The 23,579-nt window shown below is 44.1% G+C and overlaps 1 protein-coding gene across 3 annotated transcripts in view; it reads left to right on the top strand.

Moving 5' to 3' along the window:
• LOC147885435 (protein REVEILLE 6-like) overlaps positions 1–23,579 on the top strand; it is a 75,108-nt gene that overhangs the window by 39,223 nt on the left and 12,306 nt on the right. For all 3 annotated transcript variants that reach the window (XM_087396747.1, XM_087396744.1, XM_087396746.1), the window contains exon 5: positions 15,627–15,736. In XM_087396747.1, coding sequence (XP_087252873.1) covers positions 15,627–15,736 — 110 coding nt within the window. The remainder of the gene's footprint in view (positions 1–15,626; positions 15,737–23,579) is intronic.

Raw genomic sequence — 23,579 nt, 5'->3', positions numbered from 1 at the left:
AAATTCCTCCCCAGTTAGGGAGGGGGGCCCTCAGTGGGTACAAGGACTCAATCTTGTGTCATCTATATTCTCTCTCCAACACTACTCTCTCTCTATCTCTTATGGTGCATACGCATACGCCTCGCACAAAGGTTTAAAGAAGGTCTTGCTGTGCATTACACGATGATTCACCATTGCATGTTACATTGGTATCAGAGCTTCGGTCTGTAATCCAGCTTGACTACCGTGCATGGTCTTGTTGAGATTCGGAAAGGACACACAGGTCAACATCATGGAGCAACAGAGAGATGAAGAGTAGAGCTTCAACTACCAGGAAGATAAAGAAAGTACACTTCCACCAAGCACTCAAGCAATGTTAGAGAAGCCCATGGAACATAACCAACTCCTCTTGGCCCAGCTTGAAGAAACTTCATGGCAGTTGGACGAAGAGACAAGCAGCTGGAGCAAACGCATAAACAGCTCGAAGGGAAAAAAACTACAGAGGAGGACAAACGTGAAGAAGGCAAGGGACTTTAGAATTCAAAAAACTGCTCTTGATGATGCACGAGGAGTGCAAACAAGAGACGGCACTTCGGTGTGACGAGATGGCCCCAGCCAAGAAGCAGCACCGACTCGACCAGGAAGCTATGTTGCTCCAACACAAACAAGATGTTGGCTACTATGTAGGTTAGCATGAGCATTGCCTCCTTCTCGAGTTCGATTGCACCCCAAAGGTTACTCTACTCACCCGGCCCACTCCGAATTTCACGTAAGTACGACGATAAGTGTGACCATTCAGCCATTTTGCAGTTTGTTCATCAAGGCAAAAGCCCTAGCGGTCAATTCTTTTTTACAAGAGCTACAAAGGGTCTTGGTAGGCATCTAGTGGGACATTATGGTGCTATAGGAGCACATGTTTGTAACTACTGACATTTGTAGGACCGTAGATCTCCTCTTGAGGCACAGCCTCAAGATTGGTCTGTAGCAATGGACAGAGACGATGGAGTATCCATATCAATTAGACACAAACCTCAAAGATTAAAGGTTAGGGAGAGCTCATTGGAGGACAAGCATTTGAGTTGGGGTCCTCAATATTTGCATCATTGACTATGTATGCTCTAGCTTGCAAAAGGTAAAGGTGGCCCTTCAGACACAGCTCATGAGTTACGTCACCATAATAGACGCTTGGTTTGAAGGAGGCGACTTCAATACCTAGAGTTTGTGAAGGGAAAGTAGGGAGGCTCATCCATCTATCGAGAGCGAGAGAGAGAGAGGGCCCAAGGTAGCACTCCATAAGAGTTAGATTCTTGGTGTGAGCCAGAGTTCTCGTATATATAGGGAATCCTCCATTATTCCTTAGTTATGCACAAATGCATTGGCCTTCTCAGGAGATCGGATTGGTATTATATAGCAGGGCAGTTCCACTAGGATTAGTATTATGTAGCAGGGTAGTTCCACTAGGATTCTAATAGGGACCACAATGTTAGTTTATTTCCTCATTTGTTCTTGGTTCGGAGCAGCCTCTATTGTAGCTAGAGGTCGTGCTTCAGAGTACCTCTTTTAGGAGAGGAGCTTGGGGAGACGACACTCAGATCTAGATCTTAGTGAGCTCTCCCAAAGGCAGCTAGGCATAGGGGATAACCATGGCTATTTAGAAGAAAAATGCGGTCTTCCATTAGCAGGCACGTAGTCATTGCAGACCCTTCAGGAGGAGTGAGCACTCTTGCGAAGGCTCACCTTTAACGAGAGACTTAAAGATCAGTACTTAGCGCGCTCCTACTTGGTAGGCTACTATGAGCAAGCTAGAGCATTTTTGCATGCTTCCGATCTCAATATACAAGTTCTCCTTCCACTCTTCTTGTGTGCAGTTGATTTGGCAAGGAGATAGGATGATGTGATTGTTTTTTCAGAATGCAGCTGCTATATCAGCAAGTCTTTAGCTTTAGATGTTCGGAGATGAGATGGGATAGGTACACATAGATTTGTAGGAGATCTTGGAGTTGACTACTTCCTTCTAGAACCAAGCAAATCTGCAGTCCCCCAAGATAAAGGCCTCTGAAAGGAGGTTTGAGTCTAGGTTATTGCGGTCACTATAGAGATGATGGGACAAATGGAGTCTCGTTTCATGGACATGGAGATCTTGGAGGCCAAAGTGAATTTAGGGAACTCCTTGCTCTACCTCGCTATTCAAGATAATTTTGACTTGGGCATGATGCCCCCCTCCTTGACAGAGGGCTGGATATGCCTCATCCTCAAAGGGAGAGAAAGGAAGCATTCGTGAATGGCAACTGATAACCCTTTGAGACACGGCCTGTAAGATCTTGGCTGAGGTCCTAGACTGTGTTTGCAGCATCTTCTCTTGGACCTCATCCATGACATATAGATAGGCTTTGTCTAGGAATGTGGGAGTTTGGACATATTCATATTCAATGAGATCTTGATTAGGTCACATCCTCTTCTACTTCTCAATTTTCATGAAAACCTATGACAAGCTGGACTTGACCTTTTTAGAGGGTAACATGGAGCGCTTAGGATTTGCTGCACGTTGGATCAGAGTAGGCTTAGCTCACCATGTAGACAGCTCTAGTTAGTTTCTTATTGTAAGCCATAAAGGGGAGGACTTCTTGGTTTTCGATCCGGCAAATGTGCCCTCTCTTTTCCTTTTTGATGTGGGGCCCTTGGCTATTTAAGAGGTTACTCAAAAACCGGACCAAAAACCCTAAAACGAATCTGTATTTGGCTTTGAAACCCTAAAAACGAATCACTGCTCGTAGAAACGCAGCCTGGATCTTCGATTCGCAGCAGATAATCACCAAGATAGATTTCGAATTTCATAGATAATTGGGGAAAACAGCATCCAATAGCTTCATCTGACGAGGAGCAGCAGCAGATGTCTTCTGGGTATCAAAACGAACTGAGGGAGGGAAAGGAAGAACAGAGATTGCTACTTCCACGCAATATTTTTGCAATATTTCACAAGAACTTCGCGATGGCAACTAAAGAACACAAACTGAAATCTGAAAATCAGAATCGCAGCACTTATCTCAAATATTCTTCGCGATAGAACTGAGGCAGAGAAGAAGGAGACGCAGCACGCACAACACTAGGGCCCATAAATAAGGGCTGGACTCCTCCGAAGGTCTTTATTGCAATAGAAAATACTTTGTACAACTGGCTCTGAAAAGAGCATGAAACTGAGTACAACTCTTGAATGAATCTGGGAGGCCTGGGGCCTTTCTTTTATAGACTAGGCCTAGCAAAAAGCTAGGGCCTTCTTTCTAAAAGCTACTTTTACAAAAAAACCAAGATTTTTAGGTTTTCTCTTTAAATTTGGTGCTTTTAGTGCCTTTTTTATCTCGTGGGTCCTCGTTTTAAAGAGGCGCCTCCTTGTCCATGCTTTTAGGCCTCGCGGGATGAGGGGTCAAGTCTTGTTGGATGCACCTCTTGATCTGACGATGTGAGTATAGAGTGAGTGAGAGAGAGCAAGAGAGAGTGTGAGAGCTGGAAGCTTGGAAGCTGAAAGCTTAGTTGCAAATAGAAGAGAGTGAGAGTACAACACACTGAAGGAAAAGATAAGGTTTTGTCCTAGTGACAAAACCTTAGTAGTCACTAACCATAGTTAGTGAACTAACTGCGGTTAGGGGGAAAAACCTCTTAAAGAGGGAAAAGTGCCCCTAACTAGCTTATTATATTACATTGGTCACTGCTGAATTATATCTATAATTCTAACACCCCCCTGCAGTGCCAATGTCATGTACAAGGCTGATCAATCACCAAACGGATATAAGTTTAGGGCACTGCGAAATGCCTCAAACTTTTCACGCGGTAGTGCTTTGGTGAAAATATCTGCAACGTTGTCATGTGTGGACACAAAGATCATACTGATCTCTCCAGCATGCAACTTCTCTCTGACGTAGTGATAGTGAACCTCGATGTGTTTCGTGCGAGCATGAAACACTGGATTCTTTGCCACTGCAATGGCACTCTGACTATCAGTGAGAATTGGAGAGGGACCCTCCAAAGACAGATGAAGATCAGCAAATAGACGTCGCAGCCAGACACATTCAACTGTTGCTGTGAAAGCTGCCCTGTACTCAGCTTCACATGATGAGGTAGCCACTGTAGATTGTTTCTTGCTCAGCCATGAAATGCAAGATTTACCCAAAAAGAAACAATTGCCACTAGTGGACTGCCTAGTGTCATAATCACCAGCCCAATCTGAATCATTGTAGGCATGCATCTGCAAGTCACCCCTGCTGGGAAATAGTAAGCCAAAAGACTTTGTGCCTTGCAAATAACGGAAGATGCGCTTAACTGCCTGCCAATGCATAGTTTTTGGGCTGTGCATGTACCTGCTCACCGAGATACTGCAAACTGAATATCAGGTCTAGTGTTGCAGAGATATATGAGGCATCCAACAGCCTGACTGTAAAGTGTGGCATCAACTGATTCTCCTGCATCATGCATTGTGAGTTTCAGCCCCGGTTCCATAGGAGTGGATATGGGCTTACACTCTTGCATGTTAAATCTGTCCAAGAGTTTCTGAACATACTTGGACTGAGACATAATAGTGCCACGTCTCTCATGAGAGAACTGGATCCCCAAATAAAAGTGAAGCAGCCCCAAATCTGACATGTCAAAGTTGGTCTGCAAATCAGCTTTGAAATCTGCAATTTTTCCTTCATTGGACCCTGTGAGCAGTAAGTCATCGACATAAAGAAGGATGACTAAGATTTCCCCCCCATCCATCTTGATGTAGAGGGTGCTCTCAGTAGGACTATTGTGCAGCCCCTTGCTGGTCAAAAAGGCATGTATCTTGGCATACCATGCACGAGGGGCCTATTTCAGCCCATATAAAGCTTTATTGAGCTTGCATACTTGAAGTGCATTTGCTGTAATTTCAAAGCCCGGAGGTGGTTTGACATACACCTCTTCCAGCAAGTCCCCATTTAAGAAGGCTGTTTTTATGTCCAACTGATGAACATTCCACTCAAAATGTGCAGCCATTGCAATTACTGATCGGATGGTGGTCATCCGGGATGTAGGAGCGAATGTCTCCTCATAATCTATGCCCTTTTTCTGAGCATAGCCCTTAGCAACCAGCCTGGCCTTATATCTGTCAATGGAGCCATCTGGCTTCCGTTTGACTTTAAATACCCATCGTGTGCCAATGGCATGTTTACCCTGTGGCAAGTCCACAACATCCCAAGTCTGATTTTTTGCAATGGACTGCAACTCATCATGCATGGCATTCATCCAATGCACATTATCCTTTGCCTCTTCAAATGTGGCAGGCTCCTCCTCATCAAGGAGAGTACCTGCATATGCTGATTCCACTGAATTAGCACCTTCCATGTGCCTTGCTGCACTGCGAGTTCTGCCAGGTAACGGAGCATCAAGTTTACTCTCCCTGAGAGTCTGTAACAGCCAGTTTGGGACTGTTTTTGCTGCATGTATGTCTGCAATTTCTTGCTGCACCACCTGTTCCACTGCCTGTGGAGGGGGCAAGACATCCTGTGGCGGAACTGGCATCAGGAGGTTGCTGTAAATTCTGATTTGGATCAGAAAAATCAGCAGGGGAACCCAAAGCAATGGGTAGCAACCCCTCAAAGACATCCTCTAAAGACGAAGGCATTTGAAATTCAGCTTGAGTGTGAGCTGAATTTTCAGAAAATATCACATCTCTACTTACTATGATTTTGCGTGTAGCAGGATTGTAGAGACGATACCCCTTGCTTTCTGCACTGTATCCAACAAATATGCATTTGATGGCTTTATCTGACAATTTGTGCCTAAATTCAACTGGCACATGTGCATAGCCAAGGCATCCAAAGACTCGGAAGTGATCCACTGAAGGCTTCCTGTCATTCCAGACCTCAAAAGGAGTTTTTGTTTTTAAAGCCTTAGTGGGAGCCCTGTTCAAAATGTAATTGGCACACATCAAACCCTCTAGCCAGAAATTATGAGGCATGTGTTTGCTTTTCAGCATACATCTGTCCATCTCCATGAGGGTTCTATTTTTCCTCTCAGCTTTGCCATTTTGCTAAGGGGTCAGCCTGACTGTGAGCTGATGCACAATACCCTTGCCCTTGAGAAAAGCATCAAATTCTGCAGATAGGTATTCTCCACCTCCATCCGTGCGTAATGTCTGTATCCTGAGTCCGATTTCATTTTCAACCATGGCTGAAAAGTGTTTAAACACCGTGAACACTTCAGATTTCTTTTTCAGCCCATAAACCCAAGTAAAATTGGAGTAGTCATCAATGAATGTAACAAAGTAGAGATGACCACCCAAAGACGGAGTCCTCATGGGACCACAGACATCACTGTGTATAAGCTGCAATTTGCGAACAGCTTTAACTGAACCATCCTTCTTGAAGGGGAATCTATGCATCTTACCTAAAATGCACCCTTCACAGGCATGTGGAGGAGGTATCTCAAGAGATGGCAATGCATCAACCATTGAAAATTTCTGAAGTGTTATCAAGCTGTTGTAATGCATGTGGCCATATCTAGCATGCCATAATACGTACTGAATATGAGGAGTTGTTGGCACAAGTGACTTTCTTACCAACAGGAGGTGGATGCAAGGAAGTAAAAAGACACTTCCTAGAAGTGATGTGCTTGGATGCACCGCTGTCAAAATACCATGTGTTCAGTGTTTCCTTAACACTGAAAGCAGATGCATCTGTAAAAGAGTCAAAGCTGCAAGTCAAAAATTGCATATGTATCATCACTGCAAGAGGCTGTACTATCCCGAGCATCTGGAACAGCCAATCTAGAATCTGAAATGCAAGATAAAAAGGCATAATCTTGACCAACAAAGTTGGCTGCAGCATCCCCACTGTCAGATGCATGAGGGGCTGAATCTGAAACAGCCATACCTGAGCTGTTTTTCTTTTCTTTTGCAAGCCTTTTCCTGCATTCTGCTATGTGATGACCTGGCTTTTTGCAGTAGTGACAAAAACCCTTCTTTTTGGGCTTACTTGCATCATTTTTAGCCTTTTGTGAAGGCTGTCCTGACCCACTGGAAGGCTGATTTGCTGATGTCTTTGCGTGTCCCTTTGTTTTTTATTTAAATTTTGAGAGCATGGCTTGTTCACCTGCACGTGAAGCCAAATTTTTCCTGGTCTGCTCTTCCTGAAGCAGAAGTCCTATCAACTCATGAAAAGTGAGGGGATTGGCACCCCCCCTCAATGATAAGTTCAGCGAAGTGTGAAAGCTGAGATAAGACTCGGGAAGAGAATTCAGAGTGGTTGTAATCATCTCTGAATCAGGAATAATTTCATCTATGTTTAACAATTGCTCTTTGAGATCTTGTAGCTTTGTGAGGTGGACTGACATGGAGTCACCCTCCTCCATATGTGTATTGCTCAACTCTCTTTTTAAGAAAGATACCCTAGCATCATTCCGTCCTGCATACATGCTTTCCAAGATATCCCACGCTGCCCTGGAGGTCTTACACGACCGGATATGCGGAATGATAGATCTTTTTAGTGAAAGAGAGATGCATGACAAAGCTAAGGCATCGCGTGAATCCCATCTCTTCTGCTCTGGAGTATTGACTGTAGCTGCACCAACAACTTGTCCTGCAGCTGCACCCTGTGCACGACCTCTTCCACCTCCTTGCTGAGGAGGGGTAGCAGGTGTAATATCTGCTGGTCGGATCTCATCCCCATTGACATAATCCCATAGATTTCGAGAAATCAGAATATTACGTACCATGAAACTCCAGAGGGAGTAGTTGGTACCATCCAACTTGTCTTCTTGTGAAAGACCACCAAACGGAAACTCATTCTGATTTTGATGGGCCATTTTTGAGAAAAAGATTGAAGCAGATACAAAGCTGAATTCCCTTACTGGGAATGGAATGCACAACTCCAAAAAAAAAAACACAGCCAAGCACGGGCTGTGAATGCAACTTAGATTTCTGTACTTGCACTGTCAGAAATCTCTCCAAGCATCAAAAACTCTCCAAAATCTGCCAAAAGTGCTTCAAACACTCCAAGAAAGGCAGTATGTACTGAATACTCCAAAAAATGCTCTCCCAACACAAAAACCCCAATTTGTGGCTTGAAATTGCAACCAGAAAGGGGCAAAATTACTAAAAGCCCCAAATCTGCAATTTTTGAACAAAAGTCCCAAATTTCAGACTAGATCTGCAGATCTGTTTGTAAAAGCCCCAAATTTTAAACAAAATCTGCAATTTTGCTCCAGATGTAGCTCCAAAACTGCACAATGATTGCAATGTCTGCAATATACAAAATGCCCCAAATGTACTCCCAAACAACTGAACCAAACTATGGTTTTCTGCAAGATGTGCCTACCAAAGAACACCTGTGGCTGAAGGCAACCTGTGTAAATCTGCAAATACAGATCTGAAAGTACAAAAATGCACGCAAATCTAGGAAGGGTACAGATGGTACGGTACAGTACGGCAAGTACGGAACTGTCAGCGTAGGTACGGAATCCAATTGTACTGCCAATTTGTACGGATGTTGCAGCGAAGGTACGGCGACCTGTACGGCGCTGTATGGTTGCTGTATGACAGTTGTACGGCGAGATTGTACGGAGAGGAGCGATACATGTACGGCAGTCTGTACGGTGATGTACGGAGACTGTACGTACTTTGTACGGTGGTGCACGAAATATGTACGGACGATGTACGGCGCTGCAACGGACCTGTACGGAAGTCTTTACGGGAGCTATACGGAGGCAGTACGGACAATGTACGGAAGCAGTACGTCGAATTCCGTATAGTCGTACGGACTATACGGACGAGTTGGAGCAGGCTGAAACGTGAAGCAAGGGGGTGGTGCTTGAAGGGAGCAGGGAGCCCGAAGCTCTTGAACCCGCTCTGATACCAAATGTGAGTATAGAGTGAGTGAGAGAGAGCAAGAGAGAGTGTGAGAGCTGGAAGCTTAGTTGCAAATAGAAGAGAGTGAGAGTACAATACACTGAAGGAAAAGATAAGGTTTTGTCCTAGTGACAAAACCTTAGTAGTCACTAACCATAGTTAGTGAACTAACTGCGGTTAGGGGGAAAAACCTCTTAAAGAGGGAAAAGTGCCCCTAACTAGCTTATTATATTACATTGGTCACTGCTGAATTATATCTACAATTCTAACAGACGAGAGGAGCTATTGGACTTTAAGTCTACAGAGTACATTTGTTGGAGGGGTCAGCTAATAGTCTCGAGAGGATTAGACACCTTGACTATTATTATGTGGCCTCTAGCATGATATCAATTGGTATAAGTTAGTTGACTTTTCATGAAGTTTCAGAGCTTTCTCACTTGAGGAGAGACCTTGATTTCATATGGATTTCTAGAGATTAAACAACATAGTACATGGGTGCCTAGTGGGGAGTGATATTTTAGCTGAGGAGCAGATAACCCTAGCACTAGAGTATGTGCCGCAATCTTTTCCATTGAATACAAACAAGAGAGATCTTTGGTGGTGAATCTGGCCTTGCCTGTGTTTCCACGAGGGTTGCATGGGACAGCCTCAGCGGGGCTGGTTGAGAACTTTCTTGGGATGGATTTGATGACACATGAGATACTAGAGATGGAGTGGCTTGATAGACGATCATCCTTCCTCATATTTAGATGAGGACCAATCATCATTGACCAAGAAATGCAAAGAAGAGTCCTCCAAGGCAAGCATATTGTGAGTTTCCTTACTAGAGGTTACGAGCCCTACCCTTTTGCAAAATGACTTACTTAGGATTTGCGGGTCCAAGAGGATTTTAACGAAATCCCCCAGAGTTCATCTAGCACTGTGATACCTAGGGATGGGACAGTGCTAGATAAGCCTCACATCATGGATGGGGAGAGGATGGGCATCGTGATGAGAGCTCTCCCTAATCTTTTAAGTACAAGATCTAGTGATGTCATCTAGCTACAGGCCCATGCTACTCTCAGGATCCCTTCGGATGATCACCCGCTTGATTCAGAACAATGATAGAGGATTAGAGTTGTGGAAAGGTTGTGCAAGCATTGGGCCATAGTATCTTGGTCAGCGAGAGAGTAGTGTGCACGACGAGTGGCAGTTGTGGGCGTGAGAGGGATTCTCCCTCTAAAGAGGTGCAATGGATATAGAGAAGTGCAATGGAAATAGAGAAGGGATATGCCCTTGTCCTTGTACACTGCCCTATTGACAAACAACTACAGCTAGCGACTCCCCTCGAACCCCATCACATGAGGTATTGACGCGCGTAGCAAGTGCCGCATGAGGTTCTCACTAGTGTTTTGGTTGCAACTCTGGACTGGCCACTTACTTGAAAGATCTGAAACATCTACCCTCCATTTGCTGTGGTTGAAGCACGTGAGGAGAATGGCTTTTGGTATTGTTGCATCGCAAGAGTTCAGGAGACGGTCTCCCTGTTGGAGTGTCACTGACCCACCTTTGGGCCCCCAAATGAGGAGGACAAGGGGTCAGGGAACTATAAGTAGGGAGCATACCTGGACAGATAGATTGTGCATGGTCTGCAGCAAGTTTGGAGGACTGATAGTACCTGGACAGGATCTGGAACAGCCACGATGACATGTGGACTGTCTGGATGGCTGTCTGCAGGAAATACAGCAGGTATGGTGCACTGCCATGGCCTATCTACAATCCGGGCAGTAGGCGCCTGCAACAGAAAGAAAATCCAGCAACATAGGTAGGATTTACAGCAGACAAAGTCGGGTGAGATCTACAGACGTGGTCGGTTATTCAGACTTAACCAGTTGGCTATTTTTGGCTGACTCCAGGCTCCCACATATCCTATAAATAGGTGTCCATTTTGGTTCACCTCTATTGAGCAACTGAAGCCTCTGAAGGCCCCATGGATTGTGTAGAGTGTGACAGATTCTTTCTTCTGTAGATCTCAGTAGAAGCAGCCATCCTTGACTGCGATTGTACTGAGCACTTTTGGCTGGATGTTCTGGGCTCTTTTCTGAGCAGTTTTTCCCATGTTTTGTAATATACTGAGTACTATTCCTTCTCTACATGCTATAATGTTTGTGTGAGGTCAGTGACTGTTTGCTGCTGTGTCTTAGGGATAACAGTGAGGGTTTAGAGTTTATTCCAGTGTGCTAGGTTGCTGTCCAAACAGTCCCTAATTCTAACAGTCTCACTACTAGTGGAGCGTCCCTTGGGCTCAAGGGATGTGGGAGAGTTCACTCAGGTACATCCGATGGATGAATGTTCACTCAGAGAATGGTAGTGTGGATTTCGGAGAGAAAGTCTGCTTTCCCTATAGAGATGGTTTCCCTGAGTCCCTGGCGTACTGGTTGAGGAAGGAGTCATGTGTACATGATGATACCCTTGATTCCACTCTTCCGTACCTACATTTCTAAAAAATAGGTAGTGAGTTGGGATGTAGAGACAAAGTAGAGTTAGTGATGTATTTTTGTATTTTTGAGAACCTTGAAGGTTCTTTGAGATCCCAGGAATGGTTTCCAAACATATAGTGCTTCTCTTGAGGTGACATTAAACAAAATATACAATTTCCTGTCACTTGTGTTTCGTGAATACGTATCATTGTCCATTTACTCACCAGTACACGGATATGGCTAGAAATACGCCGTGCATGTGGTCATCCACTCCGATCCAGACCCATGAGGCCTGCTACAAAACATGGATCCATGCAGTAGGAGATCAAAGGCTTCTTTTCACAGGCCCCACAAGGATTGGGGGACAACCTTGAGTCCACGCTCTACCTTTGCCAGGGCCATGAGCTCTCACCCCATCCAGAGCACATCACAACTGCATCACAGCGTAAGGTGGCCTCACATCGCCTTACAAGTACACCTTTCAACAATGGGTAGGGAACACTGGCACTGAATTTTATATATGTCTGAGAGATATATATGTCTAAGAGATACCGTAACTCCTAGTGTGACCTCATGTCAGGCCCATGTGGAGCTCAAACTACTCATGGCTAACATGCAACATAGTAGGAATAACTCTTGATACATGGAGTTCAAGGAGCTCACTTGTGACATGAACATGGTACCTCACATAGCCTAAGGCAGCAGCCTACTAGTTTAGGCTACTCACCCACACTAGGTCACTGCAACATGGGGGAATTCAAACCCTAGCTTCTTGGTGAAACCTCATTTTGAATAATCCTGCAGCTCCTTAGATTAGGGTTCAATGCATTATGAATATTGTGTCGGCAGCTTATGAACCTCTCATCTTCCTTGAGAGAATTGTAGCTGGTGTTATGTGGAAAAATCAGTGAATGGCTTTGAGATGTTTAGTGTTTTAATGGCACTAGTGCAGAGGTCATACTGGGATTTTTTGTAAGCCCACGTCTGCTATGCAATGCAGTCTAGAGGCAGGCAGGGAGTCTTGCAAGCCTCCGAATGTGACCCATTCCATGTTGATTGGGTTACCAGAGCTCGATTTATGTATTAAACACTGAAGGTGTGATTGTGTTTCCATGGTAGGGTAAGTAGATTACTATAGGCCTAAGTGTGGAGTAGAGAGGATCTAGTGGATAAGGTTGCGGAGAGAGAGACAGAGAGAGAGTCGTAAGGAAAGAGGTGGTGGATATGGAAGGGGAGTTTCTGGGAGCCTGTTTCTATAGTTAATTGGGGGAAAATAGAGCTCAGTTTCAGGGGCTCTTTTTAAAAATTCCCTGCGATGTCAACGTGTTGACCACCTGTTCATTTTTAGGGGAAGCTATGTCCTGCTTTGGGGTGGAGTCTTGCTGTACTGATGGAGGAACAATGACTCTTTTATGGATGTGGATTTGAGGATGTTCATTCATTTGTTCCCATGCTAGGAGGACATGCAGACATGCAGGGAGGATCATAGATGATGTGGATAAAGGAGACTTCCTTGCACAAGAACTCCACAATTTTTGCAGCTCTTTGGTTCCGCACTTTGCCGGATGATGTTGCAGGTTGTTGTCTAGAGCCTTGATTCGAAGGTTTTCCATGGATGAAAGGAGAGAGGAAGCTTTGGAAAAGCTTATGGATGTCAGCCAATGAGATAGGAAGTCAATAGCTGACTTTTTGCTGAGATATGAAGATTCTTGGTTTGACTATATTAACTCATTTGAGTGTGGATATTGTGCATAATTGTTTTTAGTACAAATGCTATATGGATGCTTTGTTGTTGAAGTGGCCAAAAAGGACATGTGCAAAGATTGTGCGCTATGTACTCTGATGAGAATCTAGTTCTAAATGGAGGAAGAAGCAGTATGAGGAAATGCCACATGTGGTGTTTGGCCGTAGAGAAGGTTGGGTGGAACAGGTGAATTCACTCAAGGATGCTAGGGAGAAGGTAGAAGAGATCATAGTCATTGAGGAGGATAGCACAGAATCCTCCAATTCACAGTACCCGTGGATACTCAAGATATAGAGGAAATTTTCAGGAGCAATTATTCGGATGTATGCTTTGAGCTTGTCGATGTCTTTGATGGTGTAAACAGCTTGTTGGATGAAAAGGATGGTGGCAGCATTGGTGAGTCCTAAGGTCAGTGATCCACTGCAGAAGAGTTGCCAAGAGGGCCTAATTCCTCCATGGTTACAAGTCATGGGGACAAGTGATCAATGCTGATCTTGAAGCCCTTTTCAATGATGCTTTAGAGGAAATGCTTTGGGTCCTTGTAGTGAACATGTTATACAGCATTCTTGCTCAAGCAAGGCAAGTATTTGTGTGAAAAAATACTTGGATGACCAGCTGAATTGCACTCTTGATGATGCATTGGATGATATATTGGCATTTGTTTGCTCAAAGAAGAATGCAAACACTTGCATGCAGGTTTTGTAGGATGGTAGCAAAAGTATGGTTGATGCCAAGGTAGATGCTATACTCCATGATGCAGGGATGGACTTTGCATGTGTGGTTGGTGATGCCAAGAACATATGTGTTTTCCATGAATGTCAAGAAGGTGGTCTCGATCTCATGTGTAGTGCATTCAACCTAGATGCAAGTGTAGATGAAAACAATGCAGGTGTGTGAGCAGAGTGATGAACATGTAAATGTGAATGAGATGCATCAGAAGCTGACAATAGTTAATGCACGGGTCAGATTATTCTTTGCAAGTTGATATTACTATGAGGACTACATAGCCTACATGAGGAGGTGGCACAGCATACAAGCTTCTACGTCGATCCAGGGGGGGGGGGGGGGGGGGGAGAAAGATGAATTGTAGCTTTTTCAGTTCGTACTGCTGCTGAGTATGTGTTGCATACTCGACAGCTCGGGGGGGATATGTTATGGGGAAAAATTAGTTAATCGGGTGTTTAGTGAGTTTTAGTGGCACTTGTGTGGGGGCTGGATTGGAGTTTTTTGTAAACCCACCTCTGCTATGGAGTCCAAAGGGGGTAGGGAGCCTTGTGGGCTTCCGGATTTGACCTGTTTCACGTTGGTCAGGTTGTGGGAGCCCGAGTTATGTATTAAACACTGAGGATATGATTGTTAATGGGGGGCTAAGGCGGTTAGATTAATGTAGGGCTAAGGTGTGGAGTAAAGAGGAAGAAAAGGATCTAGTGGATAAGGTGGTGGGGAGAGTAACACTAGTGGTTGGCAGTTCTATTTTGTTAGTACATTAAAGTTGACTATTTAAAGCTTTTTCAGAGTTGTATTCTTGATGTAAATGCCCTTCTTGTCAATTTGAAAAGTTAATCAGCTTCAGTATATGTGTGAATTTAAAAAATGTGGACTTTCTTTTGCTTACAAGCCCTTTTTTACTTTTTCAAAAGAGGATTTGCCAAGCCAGGCCTTTCTTTTTGCCTCACATACCCAAGAACACGTAAATGTATTATGATACTATCTTCTTCCATTTTCTATAAACTTATACGAATGGTATCAATTTAACAGCTGTTAACTAATTCTTCTCTTTTCTTATGTTCAACATGCTTGATTTGTGAAGCTACAAACTTTCAATCTTCAAGATGTTGTCTTTATTCCAGCTGTGTACTAGATTGACTCCTGTTAAAGTGATTTCATAGTAGCATTCTTCCATCCAATCTTTGCATGTTCTCTTCTTTATTTGGATGAGTTCCATGATCAATCCTTATACTAGCATGTAACCAAGACAAGGATGTATGTAAACGTTACAGAGATTGGCATAGATATTCATGGATTCAGCTCAGAATAGTAAATGAGATGAAAGTATAGTGAAATTGGCTTGCAGCATTTGCTGACTCTCTGGTGGTTCCAGGGAAGATCTCGTGTGTGTTACATAATGTTAGACCTTGCTTATAGAGTCTTATAATAGAAATGCATTAGCAGGTTAGCAGGGATAATATCTCTCATAAGTGAGCGATTGCTCAAAATCTTCGTGGTTGATGTGAATGTTATAACAAGCTACTGGCTAAAAAGGTGCATGGATGTGAGAAGGTTGCTTTTTTCGAACACTACATTTTGCACGCTAAAGATTATTAGTACTGCCTTCCAGACAGCACTTGCCTTTCATTTTTGTGAGAAAAGTGTACCGCTCATTCTACTAATTCAAGCTGCCCAGCCCCTTCTTTCCCCTGTGGTTATTCATGTTCCATACTATCTAAGGCAGTGCTCATGAGTAGCTGTACTCCCTTGTTCTTTAAACATTCTTTCTGGGTATTATCTATATTATTTTCTTTTCAAGTAAAAATGTGCTAACAATGACATCTCTCTTTATCTTCCTGCTGTTGATCAATTTGCACAGCTACTCTGGACTTTGCTGAAATCTATAGGTTTCTGGGTGATATCTTTGATCCTGGCATGGCAAACCATCTTAACAAGCTGAAAGAGATGGCCCCTATCAATCAGGAAACGGTATGTCTGAAGTGGGAATTCTAAACATTCTCACCGTCTCTTTGTTTGCAGTACATGAAATAGCATTTTAGGTTCATCTTACGATGACTGTGATCTTGGAAAGTTCTAAATGCACATATTGCTTGGCCTCCTTACTTTGGTTCCACCTGCATCAGGGCAGAGGTTTGAATAGTTCATTTTTCGAGTTTGTGATATAATGGGTGTTCTGATTAATATACTCTTCATCCACTTGTTTTTCTGCTACTACTACTAGTTCATGCAAACGGGACTTTGATTCTTCCTTCACATTGTCCTACTGTATTTCTATCTACGCAGGGATGATATTTTATTGGAAACATGCATCCAGGTGGTTTTTGGATGCTAAATCTACAAAGGAATTGGGAGATGGGATATTGACCTGCATCGGGACAGAGTTTTGAATTATTCTTTTTTCGAATATGTGAGATAATGGGTGTTCGCATTTATGTACCCTTCACCCACTTATTTTTCTGCTACTACGACTTGATGCAAATGGGAACTTTGATTCTTCCTTCACATCCTCCAATGATACTGTTGTCTGTGCAGGGATAATGTTTGGTTATGCATCCAGGTGGTTTTGGGTGCTAAGTGTACAAAGGAATTGGAAGATAGGATATTGAAAGCATCAATGAACTTATTTTGAACATACACTAGCCTATGTCGCCCACCTCTCACATAGGCTTGAGGACCTTGACAATATCCCACTTCTAGAGGACAGAGCCGCACTTATCACACATTCCCTACATGATGCCACCATCCAGCCTTTCCTCATCCCTTTAGATCCACCCGTCCACCACCCATTGGATTAGTCCCATGCAACACGATGATGATGACTGTGGGGCCTTGCATTGTCATCCAGATTTGAGAGGGAGCATTTACTTCCGCATGAGACAGAGACTACATGAGAATATCGAAGCCCGGTCCATCGGAAGAAGAGACACTTTATCTATCAGAATGAGGAAGAGAAGAAATACTGAACATTCTGTTTGGTAACAATTCCAAGGATATTTTGCGGACTTTCTCAAGTGGAGTTCCACATCTCCTCTCAGTGATCCGATCATCTGGCACACCTACGCACACACTCTCTATGACATTCCTCATCAGTGTGAGTGTGAGTGGAGAGAGAGCAAGAGAGTGAGCTGAGAGCTTGAAAGCTTGAAAGCTTAGTTGCAATAGAAGAGTGTAAGAGATACAACTGAAGGAGTGAGATAAGGTTTTGTCCTAGTGACAAAACCTTAGTAGTCACTAACCATAGTTAGTGGACTAACTGCGGTTAGGGGAAAAACCCTCTTAAAGAGGGAAAGGTGCCCCTAACTAGCTTATTAAATTACATTGGTCACTGCTGAATTATATCTATAATTCTAACACCCCCCTGCAGTACCAATGTCATGTACAAGGATGATTAATCACCAAACGGATATAAGTTCAGGGCACTGCGAAATGCCTCAAACTTTTCATGTGGAAGTGCTTTGGTGAAAATATTTGCAACATTGTCATGTGTGGACATAAAGATCATACTGATCTCTCCTGCATGCAACTTCTCTCTGACATAGTGATAGTGAACCTCAATGTGTTTCGTGCGAGCATGAAACACTGGATTCTTTGCCATTGCAATGGCACTCTGACTATCAGTGAGAATTGGAGAAGGACCCTCCAATGACACATGAAGATCAACAAATAGACGAAGCAGCCAGACACATTCAACTGTTGCTGTGAAAGCTGCCCTGTACTCAGCTTCACATGATGAGGTAGCCACTAACAATCTTGCTCAGCCAGGAAATGCAAGCTTTACCCAAAAAGAAACAATTGCCACTAGTGGACTGCCTAGTGTCATAATCACCAGCCCAATCTGAATCATTGTAGGCATGCATCTGCAAGTCACCCCCCCTGGGAAATAACAAGCCAAAAGACTTCGTGCCCTGCAAATTACGGAAGATGCGCTTAACTGCTTGCCAATGCATAGTTTTTGGGCTGTGCATATACCTGCTCACCTGAGATACTGCAAACTGAATATCAGGTCTAGTATTGCAGAGATAAATGAGGCATCCAACAGCCTGACTATAAAATGTGGCATCAACTAATTCTCCTGCATCATGCATTGTGAGTTTCAGCCCCGGCTCCATGGGAGTGGCTATGGGCTTACAATCATGCATGTTAAATCTGTCCAAGAGTTTCTGCACATACTTGGACTGAGACATAACAGTGCCATGTCTCTCTTGAGAGAATTGGATCCCCAAATAAAAGTGAAGCAGCCCCAAATCTGACGTGTCAAAGTTGGTATGCAAATCAGCTTTGAAATCTGCAATATTATCTTCATTGGACCCTGTGAGCAGTAAGTCATTGACATAAAGAATGATGACTAAAATTTCCCCGCCATCCTTCTTGATGTAGAGGGTGCTCTCAGTAGGACTATTGTGCAGCCCCTTGCTGGTCAAAAAGGCATGAATCTTGGCATACCATGCACGAGGGGCCTGTTTCAGCCCATACAAAGCTTTATTTAGCTTGCATACCTGAAATGCATTTTCTGAAATTTCAAAGCCTGGAGGTTGTTTGACATAAACCTCTTCCAACAAGTCTCCATTTAGGAAGGCTGTTTTAATGTCCAACTGATGAACGTTCCACTAAAAATGTGCAGCCATTGCAATAACAGATCGGATGGTGGTCATCCGGGATGTAGGAGCAAAAGTCCCCTCATAATCTATGCCCTTTTTCTGAGCATAGCCTTTGGCAACCAGCCTTGCCTTGTTTCTATCAATGGAGCCATCTGGCTTCCGTTTCACCTTGAAAACCCATCGTGTACCAATGGCATGTTTACCTGGTGGCAAGTCTACGACATCCCAAGTCTGATTTTTCTGAATGGACTGCAATTCATCGTGCATGGCATTCATCCAATGCACATTGTCCTTTGCTTCTTCGAATGTTGCAAGCTCCTCCTCATCGAGAAGAGTACCTGCATATGCTGATTCCACTGAATTAGCACCTTCCATGTGCCTTACTGCACTGCGAGTCCTTTCAGGTAATGGAGCATCAATCTTACTCTCCCTGAGAGTCTGTAACAGCCAATTTGGGACTGTTTTTGCTCCATGTATGTCTGCAATTTCTTGCTGAACCACCTGTTCCACTGCTTGTGGAGGTGGCAAGTCATCTGTGGCTGAACTGGAGCATTGGGAGGTGGCTGTAAATTCTGATTTGCATCAGAAATATCAGCAGGGGAACCCAAGGCAATGGGTAGTAACCCCTCAAAAACATCCTCTGAAGAAGAAGGCATATGAAATTCAGCCTGAGTATGAGCTGAATTTTTTGCAAATATCACATCTCTACTGACAATGATCTTGCATGTAGCAAGATTGTAGAGACGGTACCCCTTGCTTTTTGCACTGTATCCAACAAATAATTGCCTTATCTGACAACTTATGCCGAAATTCAACTGGCACATGAGCATATGCAAGGCATCCAAAGACACGGAAATGATCCACTGAAGGCTTTCTCCCATTCCAGACTTCATAGGGAGTTTTTGTTTTCAAAGCCTTAGTGGGAGACCGATTTAAGATGTAGTTGGCATACATTAGACCTTCAAGCCAGAATTTGTGAGGCATGTGTTTGCTTTTCAGCATACATCTATCCATCTCCATAATAGTTATATTTTTCCTCTCAGCTTTGCCATTTTGCTAAGGGGTCAGCCTCATTGTGAGCTGATGCACAATACCCTTGCCTTTCAAAATCTGCAGACAAGTATTCCCCACCTCTATCTGTGCGCAATGTCTGTATCTTGAGTCCAGTTTCATTTTCAACCATGGCTGAAAAGTGTTTAAACACCATGAACACTTTTGATTTGGGCTTCAGCCCAAAGACCCAAGTGAAATTGGAGTAATCATCAATAAAAGTAACAAAGTAGAGATGACCACCCAATGATGCAGTCCTCATGGGACCACAGACATCACCGTGTATAAGCTGTAATTTTCGGACAGCTTTAACTGAACCATCCTTTTTGAAGGGGAATCTGTGCATCTTGCCTAAAATGCACCCTTCACAGGCATGTGGAGGAGGTATCTCAAGAGGTGGCAATGCAGCAACCATAGAGTGCTTCTGAAATGTCATCAAGCTGTTGTAATGCATGTGGCCATATCTGGCATGCCATAACTCTGCATTCTGCATGGCAGCAGTAGGAGTAGAAACTGCAAGAGCATGGGCTGCTCTAAAAGATCAAGCTGAAAAAGCCCACGCAGCAGAGTACAAGATAATCTCAAGGCATAATCATTTTCCCTGTCTCGGACAGCACATTTGTCATCCTCAAAGATGACCTGAAATCCAGTCCTGTTAAGAGTGGACACTGAAAGGAGATTCTTGGTGATACCAGGCACATACAAGACATCTGAAAGTCTGAAAACTGAGCCATCAATGGTGGTAAGCTCAACTTCTCCTGTACCACGAACTGAATATGACGAGTTGTTTGCACAAGTGACTTTCTTACCAATGGGAGGTGGATGCAAGGAAGTGAAGAGACACTTCCTAGAGGTGATATGCTTGGAGGCACCGCTGTCAAAATACCAAGTATTCAGTGTTTCATTGACATTGAAAGCTGATGCATCCGTGGAAGGATCATAACTGCAAGTCAAAAAGGCATATGTATCATCATTACAAGTGGCTGTACTATCCCAAGCATCTGGAGCAGCCAGCCTAGCATTTGAAATGCAAGATAAAAAGGCATAATCCTGTCCAACAAAGTTGGCTGCAGCATCCCCACTGTCAGATGCATGAGGAGCCGAATTTGAAACAGCCATACCGGAGCTGTTTTTCTTCTCTTTTGCAAGCCTTTTCCTGCATTCTGCAATGTGATGACCTGGCTTTTTGCAGTAATGACAAAAACCCTTCTTCTTGGGCTTACTTGCATCATTCTTAGCCTTTTGTGAAGGCTGTCCTGACCCACTGGAAGGCTGATTTACTGATGTCTTTTCCTGTCCCTTTGTTTTTGACTTGAACTTTGAGAGCATAGCTTGTTCACCTGGACGTGAAGCCAAGTTTTTCCTGGTATGCTCTTCTTGAAGCAGAAGTCCTATCAACTCATGTAAAGTGAGAGGATTTGCACCCCCCCTCAATGATAAGTTCAGCGAGGTATGAAAGCTGAGCCAAGTCTCAGGAAGAGAATTCAGAGTGGTGGTAATCATCTCTGAATCAGGAACAATCTCATCAATGTTCAATAATTGCTCTCTGAGATCCTGTAGCTTTGTGAGGTGGACTGACATGGAGTCACCCTCTTCCATATGTGTATTACTTAACTCTCTTTTCAAGAAAGATACCCTTGCATCATTCCGGGCTGCATACATGCTTTCTAAGATATCCCACGCTGCCTTCGAGGTCTTACACGACCGGATATGCGGAATGATAAATCTTTTCACTGAAAGAGATATGCATGACAAAGCTAAGGCATTCCGTGAATCCATCTCTTCTGCTTTGGAGTAGTGACTATAGCTGCACCAACAAATTGTCCTGCAACTGCACCCTGTGCAGGACCTCTTCCACCTCCTTGCTGGGGAGGGGTATTAGGTGCCATACCTGCTGGTCGGATCTCACCCCCATTCACATAACCCCATAAATTGCGAGAAATCAGAATATTGCGTATTATAAAACTCTAGAGGGAGTAGTTGGTACCATCCAACTTGTCTTCCTGTGAAAGACCACCGAACTGGAAATCATTTAGATTTTGCTGGGCCATATCTGAGAAAGAGATTTTAGCATATACAAAACTGAATTCCCTTACTGGGAATGAATTGCACGACTCCCAAAAAACATAGCCAAGCACTGGCTGTAAATGCAACTCAGATTTTTGCACTTGCACTGTCAGAAATCTGTCCAAGCATCAAAAACTCTCCAGAATCTGCCAAAAGTGCCGCAAAACACTTCAAGAAAAGCAGTATGAACTGAAATCTCCAAAATTGCTCTCCCAACACAAAAGCCCCAAAATAGGACTGAAATTGCAACCAGAAAGGGGCAAATTGATCAAAAGCCCCAAATGTTACAAAAATTGCACTCTGTCTGCAAAAGCCCCAAATTTCACTGAAATCTCCAAAATTGCTCTCCCAACACAAAAGCCCCAAAATAGGCCTGAAATTGGAACCAGAAAGAGGCAAATTGATCAAAAGCCTCAAATGTTGCAAAAATTGCGCTCTGTCTGCAAAAGCCCCAAATTTCACTGCGAAATTGCAGTGTAATCACAAAATCCCCAAATTTCTGCAAGAAATTGTACTACAAAACTGAAAGCCCCAAATTTCGAGCTTGAAATTGCAACCAGAAAGGGGCAAAAGCATAGAAAGTCCCAAATTTTTGGGCTAAACCTGTGAATCTGCCTGCAATGTCTGCTTCACAAGCAACTATGAACCCGAAAATACCCAAATGACTACAAAAGACTGCAAATGTCTGCACAAACACCACTAGATCTGTTGGTACGGTGACTGTACGACTGAGTACGGATGACTGTACTGTACGGTTGATGTAGGTTGGTGCCACACGTGCGGACGAGCAGGTACGGATGTATGGACGAGCAGATCTGCGGAGCAGTTAGTACGGCGCAGGTACGTACGGGGCCGAAGGCTGTACGGCGATGAACTATAGAGCCGTACGGTCGCGCGTACGGTCGTGCAGTACGAAAGCAGCAGGTACGAGCAGGTACGGCAGATCTGCAGTTGACGAAGGTACAAGTAGGTATGGCATGTACGGACGACGAGACTGCAGGTACGGCAAGTATGGAAGCAGTAGGTACGGGCAGGTACGGACGATCAGCGCAGGTGTAGTACGTGCTGGAGTAGCAGGGCCGTATGGACCTGTATGGAATGTACGGCACTGTACGGGATGACGAGATTGCAGCAGACAGAAGGTACGGCCAGCAAAGGGAGCTCGCGGGAGCTAGAGTCTGGGAACAGGGAGCAGGTCCAAGAGCACGATCTGCTCTAATACCAAATGTGAGTGTGAGTGGAGAGAGAGCAAGAGAGTGAGCTGAGAGCTTGAAAGCTTGAAAGCTTAGTTGCAATAGAAGAGTGTAAGAGATACAACTGAAGGAGTGAGATAAGGGTTTGTCCTAGTGACAAAACCTTAGTAGTCACTAACCATAGTTAGTGGACTAACTGCGGTTAGGGGGAAAAAACTCTTAAAGAGGGAAAAGTGCCCCTAACTAGCTTATTAAATTACATTGGTCACTGCTGAATTATATCTATAATTCTAACAATCAGTCCTCACTAGACCTCTTGCATCTACCATGCCTTACTCACAAGACACTCCTCACTACCGGTGATATCAAACATGCTACCGTCAAGCTACTTAATGGCTGAGCCAATGTCATGTGCACGGATTAGTATCTGACGTGTACTAGGTACACAAGACTAGCTCAGGTAGCCTGGGGTGGCTTAGAGTTAGGCAGGCTTGATTCTCGGGTTGAGTGGCAAGGGTACGAACCAGTTAGAGGTCTTCGCTATTTTTGGCGCTTGGGGCCCGAGTCTATATAAGGGGCCTAGGGGTTCAGTTCTCAGGGAGCCGATGGGAGCAAGTTTCGTTCCCAGGTGCTAGGTCTGATCCTGGATTGAGTCGCAGACGCGCGCTTGCATCTTCACGTAGCCCAGTTGTAGATCCCAGGCTTCACAGCGCTACCTGGTGGTATGGGACACCAGGCTGGTTTGGATCTGGTTGGGAGTTCGTGCCAGTAGCTCAGCTCGTGGCTTGGAGGGGACATCTCCTGATTCAGGATCACATCCCGTAGATGTCATGGTTGGGTGGTGAGCAGCCTGCTCAATTTCTCATGTTGTGTGTGTGTTCTTGTGTTTGCTTGCAGATCAGA

The sequence above is a fragment of the Dipteris shenzhenensis genome, chromosome 25, assembly GCF_047967505.1.
Source record: "Dipteris shenzhenensis isolate YYH24624 ecotype China chromosome 25, Dip_SZ_1.0, whole genome shotgun sequence".
NCBI lineage: Eukaryota > Viridiplantae > Streptophyta > Polypodiopsida > Gleicheniales > Dipteridaceae > Dipteris > Dipteris shenzhenensis.
The sequence above is the reverse complement of the archived record's forward strand: the minus strand, read 5'-3'. Positions and strand labels throughout refer to the sequence as shown.